This window comes from Tamandua tetradactyla, chromosome 1 (genome assembly GCF_023851605.1).
Source record: "Tamandua tetradactyla isolate mTamTet1 chromosome 1, mTamTet1.pri, whole genome shotgun sequence".
Classification (NCBI taxonomy): Eukaryota; Metazoa; Chordata; class Mammalia; order Pilosa; family Myrmecophagidae; genus Tamandua; species Tamandua tetradactyla.
Genome location: NC_135327.1, coordinates 25,168,434 through 25,187,463, shown reverse-complemented (window position 1 = coordinate 25,187,463; position 19,030 = coordinate 25,168,434). Strand labels below are relative to the sequence as shown.

The 19,030-nt window shown below is 43.0% G+C and overlaps 1 protein-coding gene across 1 annotated transcript in view; it reads left to right on the top strand.

Moving 5' to 3' along the window:
* Positions 1-18,475, top strand: part of DNAAF9 (dynein axonemal assembly factor 9) — a 189,849-nt gene extending 171,374 nt beyond the window's left edge. The window contains exons 32-39 of the mRNA XM_077156837.1: positions 1,528-1,663; positions 3,726-3,812; positions 9,081-9,187; positions 9,545-9,619; positions 11,215-11,420; positions 13,570-13,635; positions 14,274-14,367; positions 15,044-18,475. Coding sequence (XP_077012952.1) covers positions 1,528-1,663; positions 3,726-3,812; positions 9,081-9,187; positions 9,545-9,619; positions 11,215-11,420; positions 13,570-13,635; positions 14,274-14,367; positions 15,044-15,156 — 884 coding nt within the window. The 3' untranslated portion in view covers positions 15,157-18,475. The remainder of the gene's footprint in view (positions 1-1,527; positions 1,664-3,725; positions 3,813-9,080; positions 9,188-9,544; positions 9,620-11,214; positions 11,421-13,569; positions 13,636-14,273; positions 14,368-15,043) is intronic.
* Positions 18,476-19,030: the final 555 nt, after the last annotated feature.

The window sequence follows — 19,030 nt, the reverse complement described above, 5'->3', positions numbered from 1 at the left end:
ATATAGAACTAATAATAACACTTGGGAGAAGTATAACTACAAAATAAAATTTACGTGTTAAAGATATTGAAAACCTAGAAATAAAATTATATTTAGCAAAAAAAATGGAGGTGGCAGGGGAGAGATACTATCTCCTTATCTTTCCAGAGTGGAAAATCAATAAAGTTTAAAGCTGTTAAATTAATTTACAAAGGGTTAATTATACTCTTTAAAGATGTAGAAGTAATCACTTAAAGAACTAAAATTATTAATGTAACTACACAGGATTGGATGGTGAAGAAATGGGAAGAATTCAAAGTATTCTTTGAATGAGTTCCCCATCCTTCATATGGAAGAGTCAATAGCCATTGTATAAAGGTGATGCTATAAGAAACACTAGCTAAGTACATTATTTTTAAAATATAAGGAAATAAGCACTATGGGGATACAGTCAGCAAAATACAGGCTGAGAAATTTACAGGATGCAGTTTTTCAACAAAGAAGAAATCATAGTTTAAAAGAGAATTATGAGATGCATTAAATACAATATATGACCTTTGATTTCTGGTTCAAAATTTTAACTCTAAAATAATGTTTATAAGACAATCAGAGATTGGGTTTTTATATGAAGGAATCAGTCATTTTCTTAGAGTGTCCTTATTTATGGAAATACATAGTGAAATATTTTGGGATGAAATAATAAGGATGTCTGGGATTGGGTTCAAAGTCATCTAGGTGGGGAGGGGAGGGAATGCAATAAATTAAATATGTTTAGCCAAGTGTTGATAATTCTTGAAGCTGGGTGATGAGCATATGGGAGTTCATTATACTATTTTCCTACTTTTATATATGTTTGAAATTTTCCATAATGTTAAGCAGTGAATAATGATTGGATAACCAAACTGTAGATGATCCTACAGTATAAATGATATATATCCCATAATTATAACTATGCAAAATTAGGAAGAAACATGAAAGTGGTATTATAATTATGTTGGGGTAGTAACTTTCCTGATTCCCACATTCTCTGTAGTGTTGTGCATATTCCTGCAATCTTTGCACAAAAAGGTTGGGGGTGATTATGGCCCACTCCACCACCTCTCCTTACATGAGCCACCATTCCTTCCCTTAGCACTTTGTGAACATCTCTGTTATCTTAGGCTGTGACTCCTTCTTGGCTGTGTACTCATTGGGAACATAATAATTAATGTTTGGCAAATGCCTGTGATCTGCATTGGCGAAGATCATTGGCATCAGTTCCTGATGAGGTTAAGTACAGGGGCTACAGAAAGGGCCCTTTGATGAACAAGCTCTGGGTGTCAGCCAGAAAGCAGAATTTAAAAGATAGAGGTTAGGTGTTGAGGCAGCTGCAGGGTGAAAGCCATTCACTCCAAAAAGCAGTGCCAGGAATGGGGGACAGAATGATGGCTTTGTTGGGGGGCAAGGCTTTCCACACAAGGTGTCTCCTTGGTTGGGAAGTCAAGGACAAAACGGTGGATGATCAGGGAAGGGCTCTGATGGCTGGACCTTCTCGGTTTTGTTCCCCAGGCCTGGTGAGTAACGTGGTGTTCACCAGCCACACCACAGAGCAGAGGCACCCTCTCCTCATTCAGCTGCAGAACCTCATCAGGGCTGCCAATCCCACTGCAGCCTTCATTCTTGCAGAAAACGGAATTGTTACCAGGTAAACTCTCCCACAGACTCCATTCCACAAGGCTGGACACTGTATCTAAGACCCAAGCATTAACTGAAGCATTCTTCAAGTGTTTTTGAAGCTCTGTAAAAATCACCCAGAGGACACCATGTGTCCATGTCCTGTACTTTTTTAGTTGTTGCCTTCTCATTCTCTTCCATTCAGGGATGAAAGTCAATAGTCACTCAGTGTTCCTTGTGTTACAATGTGAGAGAACTCATCTCTTACGTTTGAAGTATGGTTTGTTCTTTACTTTGTGGCTTTGGGTCCAAATTACAAACTGTGGATGAGTTAATGATTTGTAATGTGTACATGCTTGAAGAGAGAACACCAAGTCATATAGCAGTTTTGTTGGTTTAGAAGATGTGCATGATGAGACTTCTCTGTGTATGTATGCCTTTGTTTATATTATTTTAGCTTTTGAACCATGCAGATAGTTTACATGTTCAAAAATTAAACCAACAAAGGGGGAGAAAAACTAAATTTACAAACAAAAAAATGAACTTATCTGTATATCAAAGCAATAGCAACCACACACACAAAAATAATTCAAGTTAACTTTTAAACGTGATCCTCTGTTGGAACCCTGATTCCACACAGCACCAGCGATTGGAGTAGAGAGATTATAAATATGAAATGAGGGAAGGTAAGGAAAAATCCCACAAATGTTGGATGTGCATTGGGGGAATCAATATAAATTCATATTTTTATATATACATGTATATTTCCTAGCTCTTTCCATGGTAATGGATCAGAAATAGTAATACCGCGTAGCACTAAACATACCTAACCTCCAGATCTTGGTTTCTAAGTACAAATCCCCACTAAAAGGAATCAGGATTCCTTGAAGAACTGGCTGTTTGTGTATTTACGACAGGGAAAGTATAAGTAAGCCTGGTGTATTTTATGCCAAAAAGAGCAAGAAAGTACTCAAAGGTTAGGGGAGATATGTCAGAAGGATATAGGAGCTAGTTTAAGAAGCTCCCACTAGCCAACTTTGGGACATTTGAGCATGAGAAAGAACAATAATAATGCATGGAATAAAATGAGTCCACATTGATATTTTTTTTAAATGGAAAGCCTAAGTACAGTGTATAGGTTTTAATTAATAATTATGTATCCACACTGATCCTTTAATTGTTGACAAATGTACCCTAGAGATATAAGATGTTAATTAATAGGAGAAACTGGGTGCAAAGTATATGGAAATTCTGTACTATCTCCCCAAATGTTCTGTAAATCTAAAATTGTTCTTAAAATTAAAAGTTTACTAAAATAAGTAAATAATAAAAAAATTTTAATGGGGAGGGGCGAGACAATAAAGTCTTTATAAAAGATTGCCATCCAATTAATAAGAATTGATAGAATTTAGAAAATCACCATTTTGTGACTTTCAATTAATACTTGATTTAGGCAAGGCTCATTAATGGATGGTAAAAAAAAAAAAAAAGAAGTAAGTAAAAGATTGTTGAAGGAAAGGATATTTGCTAATCTCTCAGTATCAGTCTGCAGACTGCTTCCTAATTCCTAAAGGGAAATTATCTTTTCAATGGAGGGGTCAGTAGATACTGTTGACTAATGATTAAACTGAGCCCGACCAGTCGGTAATGGGACAAACTGACAAACTAACCTCCTTGATGTGATGCAGTGGGAAGGAAACAGCATCACCTATGGATTAGTCCTACCAAAAATGTTTAGCCTGAATCTAATGAGGAAATTTGTCAAACAGATGCAGGTTGTGAAACACAAGACAGCTGGAAAGTACTCTTCAAAAACATCGATATCATTAAAGACCAGAGAAAAAAAGAGGTGGAGGAACTATTCCAGATTAAAGGAGAATAAATGTTGATTATTCAGTGAATGATCCTTGATTGGATCCTGAACACCATGTCCCCCACCTCACCCCCTCCCCTGAAAAGGGAAATTTAAAAATGGATCATGTGTGCATACTTTTATGTGTATTACAGGGGTAGGGGCAGGGCCTCGGGTGATGAGAGAGGAAGCTGAAGTGATGGTCCTAATTAACCTATGTTTTATCTCTGCATTTTCAAAGGAATGAAGACATTGAGCTGATTCTCTCAGAAAACAGTTTTTCAAGTCCTCAGATGCTACGATCACGATATTTAATGTACCCTGGCTGGCAAGTATCATCACTGAAAAGTACCTAAGATTTCCTTGTAAACCCAATGGTTTACTTACAGAAAAATAGCAGAATACCAGGTGTGCTATACGAGGATGGCACGGCAGCTGGAACGGCCTGCCGTGTCCACACAGTCACTGGCCTTGCCAGCAGCCAGTGCTGCAAGTCTTGGACTTCCTGGACTGTTGAGATTTAGGGAGTTATGCTGTAGTCAACCTGTGCTTGGTGTGCACAGCAATGTCTTGGATTTCCAGGTGGCTAGCACAGAGCCAAACCATTAGGACTTTCCCAGATAAAAGAGTCACTCCTGAGAATGCCGTCAGTCTGCTAAGGTTCCTGTCTGACCCAGAAGCTGTTCTGTTCTCTGATTTAAAAGATATAGTTTAAAAGATATAGTTTAGAAATTGAGGCAGCTGCAGGGTGAAGGCTCCTCTGTTCCAGAGGGAGAGAGAGGAAAGACAGCGGAAAATTCACTGTAATTATACTATTATAATTATACTTGAGCATTTACTGTGTGCTAAGCATTGTCCTCAGACTGTATTGTCCAGGATGGTGGCCACTAGCCAGGTGTAGCTATTTAAAGTATTAAAAATTAAATCAAATTTAAAATTCTGTCCTTCAGGCTCACAAGCCACATTTCAAGGGCTCAGTAGCCACATATGGGTAGTAGCTTCCCTGTCGGACAGTGCAGATCCAGAATATCTCCGTCGTTGTGGAAAGTTCTGTTGGACAGTGCTGTTCTAATGTTTGGCCTGCATTATCTCATTTAATTCTATGCCAAGACTGGGAGGTAGATTCTATTATTTAACTCATTTTACAGTTAAGGAAACTAAAGCCAAAGAGTTAAATGACTTGTCCAAAGTCATGCTGCTAATAAATGAAAAAGCTGGATTTCAAATCCCGCTTGTCTGGCTTCAAGCCTGCATTCTTAACCATTATGTTGTACTGTTTCTGTATTAGTTACCACTCTGTTGAAGGTTTAGAGGAAAACAAATCATCAAAGCTTGGCCAAAATTAATCTCATGTTTATTGGGATTGTTATCTGTACTTACTTCTCCCAGGCCCCTCTCTGCTTCCTCCACACCACGCCTTACATACACCAATTTTTTTGGCTAAAAAAAATTGGTTGTAATTCGTGTAATAAAACTCCAGGAGGTCAATACATAGAATCAAAGGATTTCAGGCATGTTCTTAGAAGGAACCTCTCCTTTAACATCCTTAAATAGTAGCTAGGCAGATCATTCCTTATGCCTGAACAAGACATTAATATTAGCTATAAAGAAACACACGGGGCTTCTGGAGTGTAGCCCTCCCCTCTGCAGCTGCAGCTATTGATCATCCTGCTGCACACACCTCTGGGCCTAATCCTGAGGCTCCTCGTGTCTCCTACCTGGCACCTAGAGAAGCACCCAGCCACCATACTGACTCATTATTATTTTTTATAACTTTCATTATTATTATTATTTCATTCTTAAAGTTTTTATTTTGAAATAATTTCAAACTTATAGGATAGTTGCAAAAATAATACAAAACCCACTTCAGCATACCCTCCCAATCTAGATATCCAAATCCGCCAATTTTAACATTTTGCCACATCTACCTTATCATTCTAACTGTCCATCTGTTTATAAATCCATCTACATATCTACCTGTTTTTCTCTTTTCTAAACATTTGAGACTGGGTTGTATACATCATGTTCACATAATAAGCAAACACATAATACTTCCCATGTACATTTCCTAAGAATAAGGATATTCTTATATTCTTAGGAATATCCTTAAATATTGATATAGTTATCAAGTTTAAGAACTTTAACATTGATACAAAGCTTAGAGTCTGTATTCTAATTGTTTCATGTATCCCTGTAATGTCCTTTTGGGCTGTTTCTCCTCCATTGTTAAATCTTATCTGGGATCACATCTTGGATTTAATTGTCATTGTCTCTTTAGTCACTCTTTTTTTGCTGTTTTCAAATTGTGAAAACATATACACAACATAAACTTTCCCATCTCAAACCACTCCATTCAGTGAGATCAATCACATTCACAATATTGTGTCATCCTTATCACCATCCATTACTAGAACTTTCCCATCATCCCACATGGAAACTCTATACCCATTAGGCTTTCACTCCTCACTCCCTCTCCCCTCTGCCCCAGTAACTTGTACTTCACTGTCTTTATGAATTTGCATATTGTAACTGTTTCATGTAAGTGGACTCATACACTATCTGTCCCTTTGTCCCTGACTTATTTCTTGATGTCTTCAAGGTTCCACCATGTATTTCATGTATCAGGACTTCATTCCTTTAACTTTTTATTTTGAAATACTTTCAAACTTACAGGACAGTTACAAAAATAATAAAAACCCCATGCAGAGAACTCTATCATACCCCTTAACCTTACATATCCAGAACCACCAGTTTAAACATTTTACCACATTAACTGTATCGTTTTCTCTCTCTATCAGTGTGTCAGTGTATCTATGTATTAATCCACTTTATACATCATACTGTTTGAATACTTAATCCTGTCTTGTGTATTTCCTAAGAACAGAATATTACTCTCTTATGTTTCCCCTTAAATGTAGTTATCAAGTTCAAGAAATGTAACATTGATATAAAGCTTAGTCTATATTCCAGTTTTTTCATATGTCTCAATAATGTCTTTTTGAGCCTTTTCTCCTCCTTTTTTAAATCCTGTCCAGGATCATGTATTCCTTTAATTGACATTGTCTGAGATATTATTGTTTTTTAAGGCTCAGTAATATTCCATTGGATGTATACACACACCACATTTTATTTATCCATTCATCTGCTGACAGGCATTTGGGTTGCTTCCACATTTTGGCTATCGTGAATAATGCTGCTGCAAACATTGGTGTACAAATACCTGTCTCCTTTCAGTTTGGAGGGTGTTTCAGTTTTCTAAAGCTGCTGGAATGCAATATACCAGAAATGGGTTGGCTTTTGCAATGGGGATTTATTAGTTTACAAATATACAGTTCTGGAGCCATGCAAATGTCCAAATTAAGGCATCAAGAGGAAAATACCTTCTCCGAGGAAAGGCTGCTGGCATCTGGGGTTCCTCTGTTACATGGGAAGGCACATGGCCAGCATGCATCTGCTGGTCCTTCACTCCTGGGTTTCATTGCTTTCAGCTTCTGATTCCAGTGGCTTTCTCTCTGCATGTCTGTGAGTACTCTGTTAGCATTTCCAGGGCATTTCTCTAAGCTCTTTCTCTCACTGTGTTTCTTTTATCCTCTCAAAAGGACACTGGTAAAGGATTAAGACACACCTTGTTTGGGGTGGGTCACATCTTAATTGAAACAACCTAACCAAAAGGTCCCACCCATCCTAGGTATTCACCCACAAGTGTGGATTAAAATAACATGACCTTTGGATACATAACAACTCCAAACTACCACAGGGAGTATACACTCAGAATTGGTATTGTAAGGTTATGTGGTAGTTCCCTGTTTAGCTTTCTAAGGAAGCATCAAACTGTTTTTCTTGACTCATGCTTGGTATGGCACATAAGAGCCTCGCTCAGAGCACAGACTTACCTGGGGACAGAGAAAACAGGATTTGAAGACTCAGAATCCAGAATCTGAAACCTTTCTCTTGTTGGGAAGAAGTTCAGTCTTTGTAAAGAATCAGAGATGGATAGAGGCCCACCTTTCTGAGTACTCTCCTGAAAATCAGATAACTTAATCTATAGCAAGGTGGCAGTCATCATTATCATCATCTTCATCATCATCATCCCCATCATCCCCATACATTTCCCCACCCGATTGAGTCAGGGCCACCACCTCAGAGTGAACTGGCTGTAGTTCCAGGAGGTGCTCAGCTCTGTGCCGGGAATGTTCTCAATCATTCCCTTCCCACAGCCCTCTCTGTTCTCATCAGCCCCCATCCCCCCTTCCCTGGTAGAACAGTTTGTTTTAGTCTTGGAGGAAACCTTGCTTTCTTCTCTTGGCCCCTCCAAATATCCCTATGGATTTGAATCACAGAAGCCAGAGAAGCCTACAGTCTCCCCTGAGACTTCCCACAAACTGGCCCCAATGACATTTTTGGATTGGGGGGTGGGGGGACAGGGCAAAAAAAAAAGTCAGTCTTGAAAAATGTTACCACCTTTCTTTAAAGAGAACACAGAGAATAAGATACTTTCCACAATATAATGTTCAAACCTGCAGTGTTGTTTTAAAACAAAGGAAACTAATAAGAAAATAAAATTGATTGGAGGAAAATGTTTATATCAAATGTAGCAAAGAACAACTATGGTATTTGGGAAGCTTAAGATATTTAAGAAAAGTAACTGAATCCATATAGATATGAAGAGGCAGTTCACTTAAATGCAAGTATAAATAGCAATCACGGTAACAGAATTCAGTCAGTAATATTCAGAAATGGAAAATAGTTCTTTATTGTTGTTTTATTTGACACCTATTAAATACAGCCAAAAATGTCTGTAGTACTTATTGCTGGGGAAATTGTATATTCATCTGCTGCTGGGAGTGGTGTAAATTATTACTCATAAGATGGCCTCATACCCTTTCCTCCCAGGTGATTCCAATCATGGATATTCATCTCAAGGAAATAATTCGGAAGAGGATAGAATTCCATAACTATAGTAGCTGGTTGTTGGGGACATGGGGACTCATTGTACTACCCTTCTATCTTTGCAAACATTTGAAAATTTCCATAATAAAAAATCAAAAATTTTTAATGTTGTCAACATGACCATGTTCGTAGTGAGTCTGCAGCAGGCAGTATGTCTGATGATCTTAAAACCAAGAAAATCGAGCAGCAATGCACCTGGCCATTCAGTTACTTCTGGAGAGAGTATATGTTTCCAAATGTACAGTCTCTGTTACGCTGCCCTCAATGAGATCGCAGATGGTAGCTGGAGCCCAGAAAGGAGTGGAGGTTATTGAGGAAGAGCTTGCGATACAGCAGGAGGGGACCCCCAACACTGACAGGGTTCAGAGAAAGTCAGGGTCTTTGACTTCAAGGAAATTCTAGTCTGAGAAGATAAAGTCTTTAACACTGGAAAGGTCCTGCTCTAGTGAAGGCAGATGTGCTTCCCAAATCTCAAGATGAAAGAGATGTGTACCCATTAAACAAATATTTTGTATGCAAAATGTCATACAACCAAGAGAGGATTCAAATACAGGACAAATGGTATTAGTTCATCCCAAAGTAGTAGATAAATAATATTCAAAGCCCCAGTTACTTACACTTACAATTTTTTTTAAAACCTTTTAAGGTATGACGGTAAATTTGATGCTGGATCAGTCTTTCCACTAATGGTTCAGATCTGCGTATGGTTTGGTCGGCCATTGGAGAAGACTCGCTTTGTGACCAAATGTAAAGGTAAGCCTTTGCAGTGACATGTCCCAGACCCTGGTGAAGGGATGTCCCAGAGTTGACCCTGCTTCCTGGCACCCATTTTCAGTCCTCTGTATGCTGTCTTTTATCATCATCAGGACCAAAAGCTAGCAGAGGAATTTGAGGACCCAGGAGATTCCTAGCCCTCATCTTGATAGTCACTCAGTTTGACCTCCACTCTGTTGAAAGAGTCTTCCCACCCCTGAGAACATTGTCAGAGCCACCAGGGAGCAGTGGGGGTAAGGGGTAAAGCCTGTGAACTGTGGTCCCTGAAGTAGGGTCCCTAACCCTTCTTGGCCTCTGCCCCAGGTGAGTAACAACCCTCTCCTTTTCCTTCACCAGCAATTCAATCCTCCATCAAGCCAAGTCCCTTTTCTGGAAATATCTACCACATCCTGGGCAAAGTGAAGTTTTCAGGTAATTGGGGGATTAGATTTGAGAGCCCTATGCTGTAGAGTACACTGATCTCACGTGTATGCCTCCCCACCCCCACTCCCTACTCCTAATCCCCACATACCTCCTGAAGGATTCAGAAGCTTCAGTGTTCATAGCCTCCATTTGTGCTTTCAGACCCTCTTTATTTATTTATTTATTTTTTTTAATGGGCAGGCACCGGGATTCGAACCCGGGTCTCTGGCATGGCAGGCGAAAACTCTGCCTGCTGAGCCACCGTGGCCCACCCAAATTTTTTTTTTTTTTTTTTTTTTTTTTTTAGTTCTATTGTTTTTTCTTTCTTTTTTGGGGTGGGGGTGGAGGTGGGGTGCATGGTCTGGGAATTGAACCCGGGTGTCCCACATGGAAGGCGAGCCTTCTACCACTGAACCATACGTGCACCCCTTCAGACCCTCTTAATACCCCTTTCCATCTGGGCCTCACACCTTCAGACTCCTCCTTCATTCCTTTCTACTAAGGACCCGTCTGTCTCTGGAGTCCTGCTCCGCAGTGGAGAATCTGTCCCTCTTCGCCTGAATGACCTGCTCAGGGCCTCTCTTCACAGCTCCTTGCCTTCCTTAGTCCAAAGACTCATATTCCACCAATGGCCTCCTCTGAGATCTGTCACCAGGAGTGGCCCCAGTTCTGGGCAATCCAGCCCGGTTTTCATTTTTAACAAAGTTCTAGCCTTCTGTTTGCCTTCTCCCCGCTAACCAGTAGGCCTATTTATCAGCCTTAGACTTCTGGAGCCCTTGTGACCTCATAGTCTGTTCTGTTCTGGAGGTTAAGAGGGAGTGTGTCTATTATGGTATCTTCAGCTATTATAACAGAAAGCCACATAAAAAAATCAAGAGGTTGGACAACTTAGCAAGGCCGCTGAGGATCCAGGTAATGTGTGACTTTATGCTCTTCTATTCTTGGTGTGTCAGCTTGTCTTCATATTACTGCCCCTCATGGTTGCCAGGTGGTACTGCAGGTCTAGGTGTCACAGCTTTCAGCCGGCAAGGAGAGGTTGGCTCTTCTGTGGGTATCTTTATCAAAGCAGAATCCTTTCCCTGAAGTGTGCCCCATCTCCGCCCCCAGTTTCTCAGCAGACTTAGCTCATCGGCCAGTATAGGTTGCCATGCCTTCCTACAGCACCTGTGTGCTGTTGACTGTGCCCCCCTCCCTTCGCCTCTCAGGTCTCTGCTGAGACCCACCCTGTCCTCCTATCAGGGAGTTTTGCTTCTCCTCAAATGCCTCTTCCATACAGGTGACACTTGAGTACTGTCTCCTTATAATGACTGCATGACGTCTTCCACTCACAGTCTTAAAATCTTTCAAATTCTCCCAGTGCAAAGTCATAATACTCCTCCCAACCAAATACCTTTTCTTCCTGTTGTGTTCCCCTTATGAGTTAACAGTGTACCTAATCAGCCAAGCTGGAAATGTATTTGCTCCTCCCTCCCTTACTCTGTCCCTTTAATTTGCCACCAGTCATGTCAGTTCTGCCTCCTGTATATGTCTCATGAATTTCTACCCAACTTACCTCTGTTATTTCAGGCCAGGGTCTTAGAGACTAACATGTGTTCTCCCTGCAGACTCTGAGAGGACAATGGAGGTCTGCCACAACACTCTAACCAATTCCTTGAGCATCATGCCTGTTTTGGAGGGACCCACGCCACCGCCAGACTCCAGAAGCATACCCCAAGAGAGCAGTGCACAGCAAGAAAACTACCTTGTATTCATCGGCTGCTCCCTGAAAGAAGAAAGTGTCAAGGACTGGCTGCAGCAGTCAGCTAAGCAGGTGGTCTCCCAAGGCCAGACAGACGTGGCCCAATGTGACCACACACTTTGGGACTGGTACTGGGCCTGAGGCAGAAGTCCCTCCCCTGCCCCTTTCACACCTCCCCACTGGTCCACCCCTGAGGCTCAGGCAGCACTTTCAGAGTCACTTTGAGAGGGAGGAAGCCAATTGGCTGCAAACTGTAGGTGGATATGGCTGAGCACTTAACTTGTGAGCACAGGTTCTCCCAAAGGTGGTTTAACAAGATGGTTTAACCTAGCACCTAGGAACCTTAGTTTCCTAAGGCTGCCACAATGAAGTACCACAGACTGGGTGATATAAAACAGCGGAAATTTATTGTCTCACAGTCCTGATGCTAGAAGTCCAAAATCAAGGCATGGGCAGGGTCATGTTTCCTCTGACACCTCTGGACAAGTATCTTTTCCATGCCTCTCTGCGGGCTGTTTATGTTGCTGGAATCCTTGCATTCCTTGGCTTATAGATGTATCAGTCTGCCTCCCCCCTTTTCACATGGCCTTTTCGCTGGTGTCTCTCTATGTTCAGTTTTCCTCTTCTTATAATACAGTTTAGCCTCATCTAAACTAATAACATCTTCAGAGACCCTATTTTCACATGAGTTCACAACCACAGGACCAGGGGATAAGGCTTGAACGTGTATTGGGGCAAGGACACAATTCAACACTTAACACTAGTGTTTTAGTTTGCTAGCTGCCGGAATGCAATATACCAGAAACGGAATGGCTTTTAAAAGGGGGAATTTAATGAGTTGCTAGTTTACAGTTCTAAGGCCGAGAAAATGCCCCAATGAAAACTAGTCTATAGAAATGTCCAATCAAAGGCATCCAGGGAAAGATACCTTGGTTCAAGAAGGCCGATGAAGTTCAGGGTTTCTCTCTCAAGTGAGAAGGCACATGGCGAACACAGTCAGGGCTTTTCTCTTGGCTGGAAGGGCATATGGCGAATGCGGCATCATCTGCTAGCTTTCTCTCCTGGCTTCCTGTTTCATGAAGCTCCCTGGGAGGCGTTTTCCTTCTTCATCTCCAAAGGTCACTGGCTGGTGTACTCTCTGCTTCATGGTACTGCAGCATTCTCTGCTCTCTCTGAATCTCTCATTCTCCAAAATATTTTCTCTTTTATAGGACTCCAATAAACCAGTCAAGACCCACCCAAATGGGTGGAGACATGTCGTCCCCTAATCCAGTTTAACAACCATTCTTGACTAAATCACATCATCAGGGAGATGATCTCATTACAGTTTCAAACATACAGTATTGAATAGAGATTATTCTACCTTTATGAAATGGGATTTATATTAAAACATGGCTTGTCTTAGGGGGCATACTTCCTTTCAAACCAGCACAACTAGGTTAAACCCAGTTTCACATGGACCGTGGGTCCACCTGGAGTCCCAAAATCAAAGTGCCTTTTCTTAGCTGAACTTTATTCAAAGGCTTTTCTATGTTCTGAGTCCAGAATCTCCCTATCTTGGGTTCTCTATCTAGAAAGAAGAAATAGCAAAGATAGTTCTAGCACTATTTGTTAATTAAGACTTCAAGGATGACCCTGGAGACAGTCCTCTAGATTCATACCAGCATTTTAACCTAAGGCTACAAAGAAAAACCCAGACTGAATCTTCCAATTCACTGCAAGCTTTTGATGCTTCTGGGTTAAGCTCATCTCAGAACTGTAGGAATAGAATTGACTGGGTTTTGTTTTTGTTTTTGTTTTGTAGGTGCTCAGTTGGTACCTGTGCTTTATGCTAAGGGATGGACCACATGCAGGCTTTCTTTCTCAGACTCTCACCTGGATAAATTCTTAGGTGGTGCTTGACTGTAGGACCCTTGGGCTGTCCTTGTATCAGCATATCTGTCATAGATGGGGCTTGGGATAAGAACCTACAAAGAGGCAGGCATATATCCATTTGTAAAAGCACTAGGCTATTCTCTGGCACATGGGCTCCACAGGGAGAAAGTTGTCTTCTCAAGGGGCAGGCAGGCAGGATATTTATGTCCAGGCCATGTGAGCTCTTGTCCATTACCCTGTGTTGGGGCCTTGGGTATGAAACTGGCCCCCTGAGCCCCAGCCTTCACCTGCCCAAGGACTCATCCCAACTACTCTGTTGGGCCCTGACCCCTTCATCTCTTTACAGAAGCCTCAGAGGAAAGCTCTGAAGACCAGGGGGATGCTGACCCAGCAGGAGATCAGGAACATCCACGTGAGTGTACTGCCCTGGGGCCTGAGGCTGCCCTTCTGGGCTTGCAGAGCTCCACTCTTTAGGATTCCCTGAGTTAGAGGTCTGTTTGTAGGTCATGCTGGATATCTTACTCTTCTCAGGCCACAGAGGGAAGGTGCATAAAGAGGAACCTTGTAGTCCCAGTGAGGAAGAGGGTGGAGTGATCTGTGCTGTGACCTGTGCATGCTATCAAGGAGAACCAGTGCCTGTAGGAGGACAGGGACTGGGGGCCCTGCTTTGTCATCCTGTTTAAACAGCTGCAGAAGACCTTTTCTCCTCCCATCGCTTCGTCCTAAATAAACGATAGATAAAGCAACTAAAGTTGTGGAATCCTAAGGCCGGACGAAAGGCCCCTTGATGAGCCCTCCCAACTTCCAGGCTGGCTTCCAGCCACTGTCTCAGCCCTTCCTCCCCCAGTGGGGCCTTTTCCTTAGGGCTTTGAGGGACAAAGGCTAAAAGGGACCCAGAGTCCAGGCCCCATGATGGGCTGTGTCATCAGTCCCACCATAAGCACGTGAGGCAGAAGAGTGTTCTGGCTCTCCAGGACCCCTGCTTTGTACTTGAGGAGGACCCTTCCTCTCCAGCTGCTACAAAGCCTGACAGGACTCTTTTTCCTTCAGGTAAAACGCCACCTGGACCCCCTACCTGCAGGCTACTTTTATAATGGAACCCAGTTTGTCAACTTCTTTGGAGATAAGATGGATTTTCACCCACGTATCCTTGGAAGCAGCTTGGTTCATGTGGAATCAGGCAGTGAGGCTGAGATGTGTATAAGGCTGACTGTTAAGCAAACCACCACAGCCAAGCCTCTGGGGCAGGCTAGGTTATACAGTCCCACAGGCAATGGCTGGGAACATGCAGGAGCGAACTACGGGGACAAACTTTTCATTTTGACCTTTAAACTCATTAAATTTGGTTTCTCCTTCATTCAGTGATAGCCATTGTGTTACTCCAGTATGTAAGGCTGGGTGAATTGTAGCTTCAGTGCAGCTATGGCTGTGACGCAGTCCATTTAAGAACTCAGATGACATCTGTGTTCTGTAGTCATCAAGGTCATAATTTACAAGTTGGAGGCTCTGCCTCATTACAATAGTTACTCTGTAAAAAGATCAATAGAATAAAATATGAGACTTGGGGTACTGCTGTGTACTAATGAAAGCTGAAGGGCTTAGTTCTAGGACCTCCTTAAGGCCATGTGCCAATACCCATCCACATTCTTTGTAGCTGTGATGCTTCCACTATATACAAAGAGCCCAGTAGGCACCCTTTATGTGAACTGGGTGCCCACTGCCTCAGTGTCTCCCAATTTCATGCCCATAGGCCCTTCTAAGTCTTAGGAAGTCCCTGTTGATCTCCAGGATCAGGACTGTTTTCCTTAATAAGATGCCAGTTATGGACCAGTTCATGAATGACTATGTGGAAGAAGCCAACCGGGAAATAGAGAAGTATAACCGTGAGCTGGAGCAGCAGGAGTATCATGACCTCTTTGAGCAGAAGCCCTAGAGGAAGGCTGGGCTTGTATATCCTACGGAATGTCTGTCCTTGAAAAGACTGACATTATGGACTTTCTTAACCTCAGCTCTCCAGGAGGCCCCTCCCTGGAGAGGCTACCTTTGTCCTCCTTGGCCTGTGTGCGATGGCTTGAGTGCACGTTGTCTTTAGTCTCTGTACAGTGCTGAAGAGCATCACCTGGACCACTGATTGGGGGTAGGGTAGGGGAGTCTTTGTGGAGGGCAAGCAAACAGGGACTACCCTGTGTGTACAGCTGGCAGGCCAGGACTCTGGTCTCTGATAATAGTATCTCCTTTGGGCCATTGAGACACTGTGTGAGGGTAGACACACCAGGATTGCACAGAGGTGCTGCTAGGACTCAGAAGGAACCCTGGCTATCCAAACTGTGGCTGTGACTAAGGGGCCAGGCCATCACAGGCCTCAGGCTTCAGACATTGCCCCAGGAGTACCCTCATCCCCAGCAGAGTGCCTGACTCCCCTGCCTAGGTCCCTTCCACTGAAGGAGCTGGCCCTGCTGACCCTGCAGAACAAGCCCTGACTCATCCCAGCGCCTAGAACCAGCAGCTTAGGCTGAGTCAAGTTTGTCCTCAAATGAGGTAATTTCACTTATGAACTAAACTGAGGGGAAAGGGACATTGCTTTCCAGAAATGTACGGCTCTAAGTTGACACGAGCCATCCCCATTGTGATTGGTTCTTAGCTCCCTTGTGGCAACACTTAAGGGACAAGAGCAAACCTACTGCTCAAGCCTCCCTGGCCATGCTTTGCCTCATTGTTGAGGGGACCATCCTGCAGCTGGGCCCAGGGGTAATAGACCCAGGGTCTGATCACTTGTACGGGGTCCCGGAAGGTGATTCAGTCTCCAGTACCCGGCCCTTTCATCAGCCTTGCCAGGAAAGACCTGGGTTTCAGCCTCAAACTTCAGGAACCTTGTGTCCTCAAGCATTGTTGCTGGTCCTGGACTTTTTGGCTCCTGAGGACTAGGAATTTCAAGGAATCCCAATACCCAAGATATAATTCCTTTCAGTGGCGATGCTTTCAGCTGGACCATAAAGCAGAGAGGAATTATAAGTTGTTCCATGCCTGATCCGTAGAGTTAGTGGAACAGGGGATGGGGTTACAAGTGCTGATATTCAGGTGATGTCTGTAGGGACTTCAGCAACTCAGCTGCCTGGATTGTAAATGCTTTCTGAATTTCACTTTTTTTTTTTTTTTGCATGCCTTGGGAAGAAGCACATAGGCAAAATCAGCAGAGAGTTTCCAGTAATGTGGAGGGGATTTTGAGAAAGGTCCCTGATGCCAGGGAGAGATGGGATGGAGCGCATGGGACCTTTGTGCCTGATCGCACAGAGGCCTGCATCAAGTAGCAAAGAATTGTCAAGGGCTTGTCAGTAAAATGTACTCCTATTAGAGAAAAAAAAAATTTGTATTAGAAGCCAAATGAACAAAGCCCCCCAATTCCATTGAATAAGAGATCTTGCATCAAAAAAGGCTTCTAAAAAGTCCCATGTGCTCCAGCCCTGCTCTGAAGATCCAGTGACAAGGGCCCAGCTGTGGACCCGGTTTGGGAGCACTTCCCTTCTGGCTGGTCAGAGGCTGGCGTCCACAGAGGGCCTGCTTCTGCTTGAGAATCAGTAACTTGTATGTAGTTCTTAAGTGCAATTGATTAATAAGCAATGAGTTACTCTAGCTTCCTTTAGCTCTGCCAAGCTCTTTTTAAAAACTCAGCCTTGAGCAGCCTTAGAAAAAGTTTGGGGGTAGGGATGGGGTGGGGATGGGGAACCATAGGCCATTTCCTACAGGATGGTTGCTGTGACATTTTCTATTAAAGCTCTAGATCTAGGAGCTCGAGCCATTTCCTGGCTGCCCTGGCCTGGCAGTCTGGCTGCTGCACAAGAGTTTTTAAAGAGGGGTTGGAGCCACCCATGAGAGTGGGTTATGCCACCATGTGGGGCTGTGCTGCTGGTGGTCTCACTTTTTGACCATTGCCCATAGAAATGCTCTCTCACCAACCTGCCCCACTGTCCCAAATCTTCTCGTCTTAGAGAAGTTGATTACCTCAACTTGAACATGAAACTGTGATTGAAAGACAAACATCAAAAAAAATACGTTCAGAAATTTCAAAGCCAAAAAGGCAAACTGGCTAAGGCCTCTGTAGACACTCCTCAGCATGCTCGGGAGTGTAAAGGGGTGCATTGGCGAAAGGGCATTCCTCGGGCCCACTCACTGGACCCCCAGTCAAGAGGCTCACTGTGAGCTCTTTGAGGACTCAGGTCACCTCCTCCCCACACCACCTCCTTTGGAGTCTGCCAGCCTCCTGGGTCTGCCTGTCAACATTTAATATCCACTTGATTCCGCCCAGTACTCCAGGTGAGCGATGGAAGGAAGGTGTTGGCTATCTCCAGAGGAAGGGCCATGACACTGTGTTTAGCTTTGGGCCTTAGAAACAACGAAGGTGGACACCAGGGGCCCAAGGGCTGTCATGTGTGGGTTCCTAGGGAAGGCCAGAAGTCCTCCAGGGGCTGACATGCTTTTTGCCCACTTTCCTGTTAGCAGCTTCAGTTTTGTATCACCCAGAGTGAGTGTGATAATATTGAAGTCGCTGAAGTTATGGGTTATTTTATGTTTTGATATGGGATTTTTCTTTTTCTGATTGGAAGGAGGAGGCAGTATTTGAAGAAAACAGGATCACCCTAGGAAGGGGCCCTGGCAAGAAGTCACGTTAGCCCCCTCTGAGCCTGGGGGGCCCTCTGACCTGAGGCCTGGGCACTGGCCCCTGTGGGTTGCAAGAAAAACTTGCCTCCTAAATTCTTTTAGGATTTTGGAGAATTTTTGCACAGTAATAAGCTCTGGGTTGCTCTTTGGGCTTCTCAAAAGGGAAAAGTTCAACTCGAAGATTGTGAACTATTAAGTATTCCAGCCATGTTGCTGAGTGATAATTGTACCTCATAAAGTAGGTGAGAAATGGCGTCCTCGTTGTCCCAGGTTGTCAAATACTAATGACATAAGAGCTCACTTACGTGCCAAAATTCACTTTTATACTAGTTTTTCAGTGCTTTAATATTTGTAACTTAAATTTTAAAACTCATTTACAAACACTACTGTAACTTCAGTGAAACTGAATTGTGTGATTGAAGCTTTTTTGCTTATAGTATTTATTACACTACTTAATTCAGTAAATATATAAAAGTAGCCTCCAATTTATTTTTATATTATTTTACATGTTTTTACCTGCAGTTGTGTAAGTGAATTTACATTGGTAATTGAGATGTAATGCTAAGGATCAATAAACTATCACTGAACAAGCCAAAGCCACCCTGTCGCTGCGAACTCAAACCCGAGGTGTCCCTGGTTGGGGTGAGGGTGGAGAAGGCCTACCCCCTGGCACTGGGGACTTTCTCCGCAGCTTCCTCTGCGGTGCTTCTTAGTCGTGGCTGCTACTGAAGAGAACTCTGAGGCTCGCACTCTCCTCCCCAGACATCAGAGCGGCCCTCAGAGAGTGAAATTCGTATGAAGAAACTTTGGGTGTAGGGGTGGGCATTCTCGGGGAGTCTGGAGACCCAGAGAAGAGCTCTGACCCCTACCTCACCCCCACGAAACCCGGTGAGAAGCATGGATCTGCGGGGGACCCTCACCCTCATTTTTTTTTGGGGGGGGGAGTGGGTTATTTAAATTTATTTTATTCATTTTTTTATTTATTAAAAATTAACAACAAACAAAATATTAATAAATCATTCCATTCTACATATACAATTAGCAATTCTCAATATCATCACATAGTTGCATATTCATCATTTCTTAGAACATTTGTATCAATTTAGAAAAAAAGACAACAGAAAAAGAAATAAAACGATAACAGAAAAAAA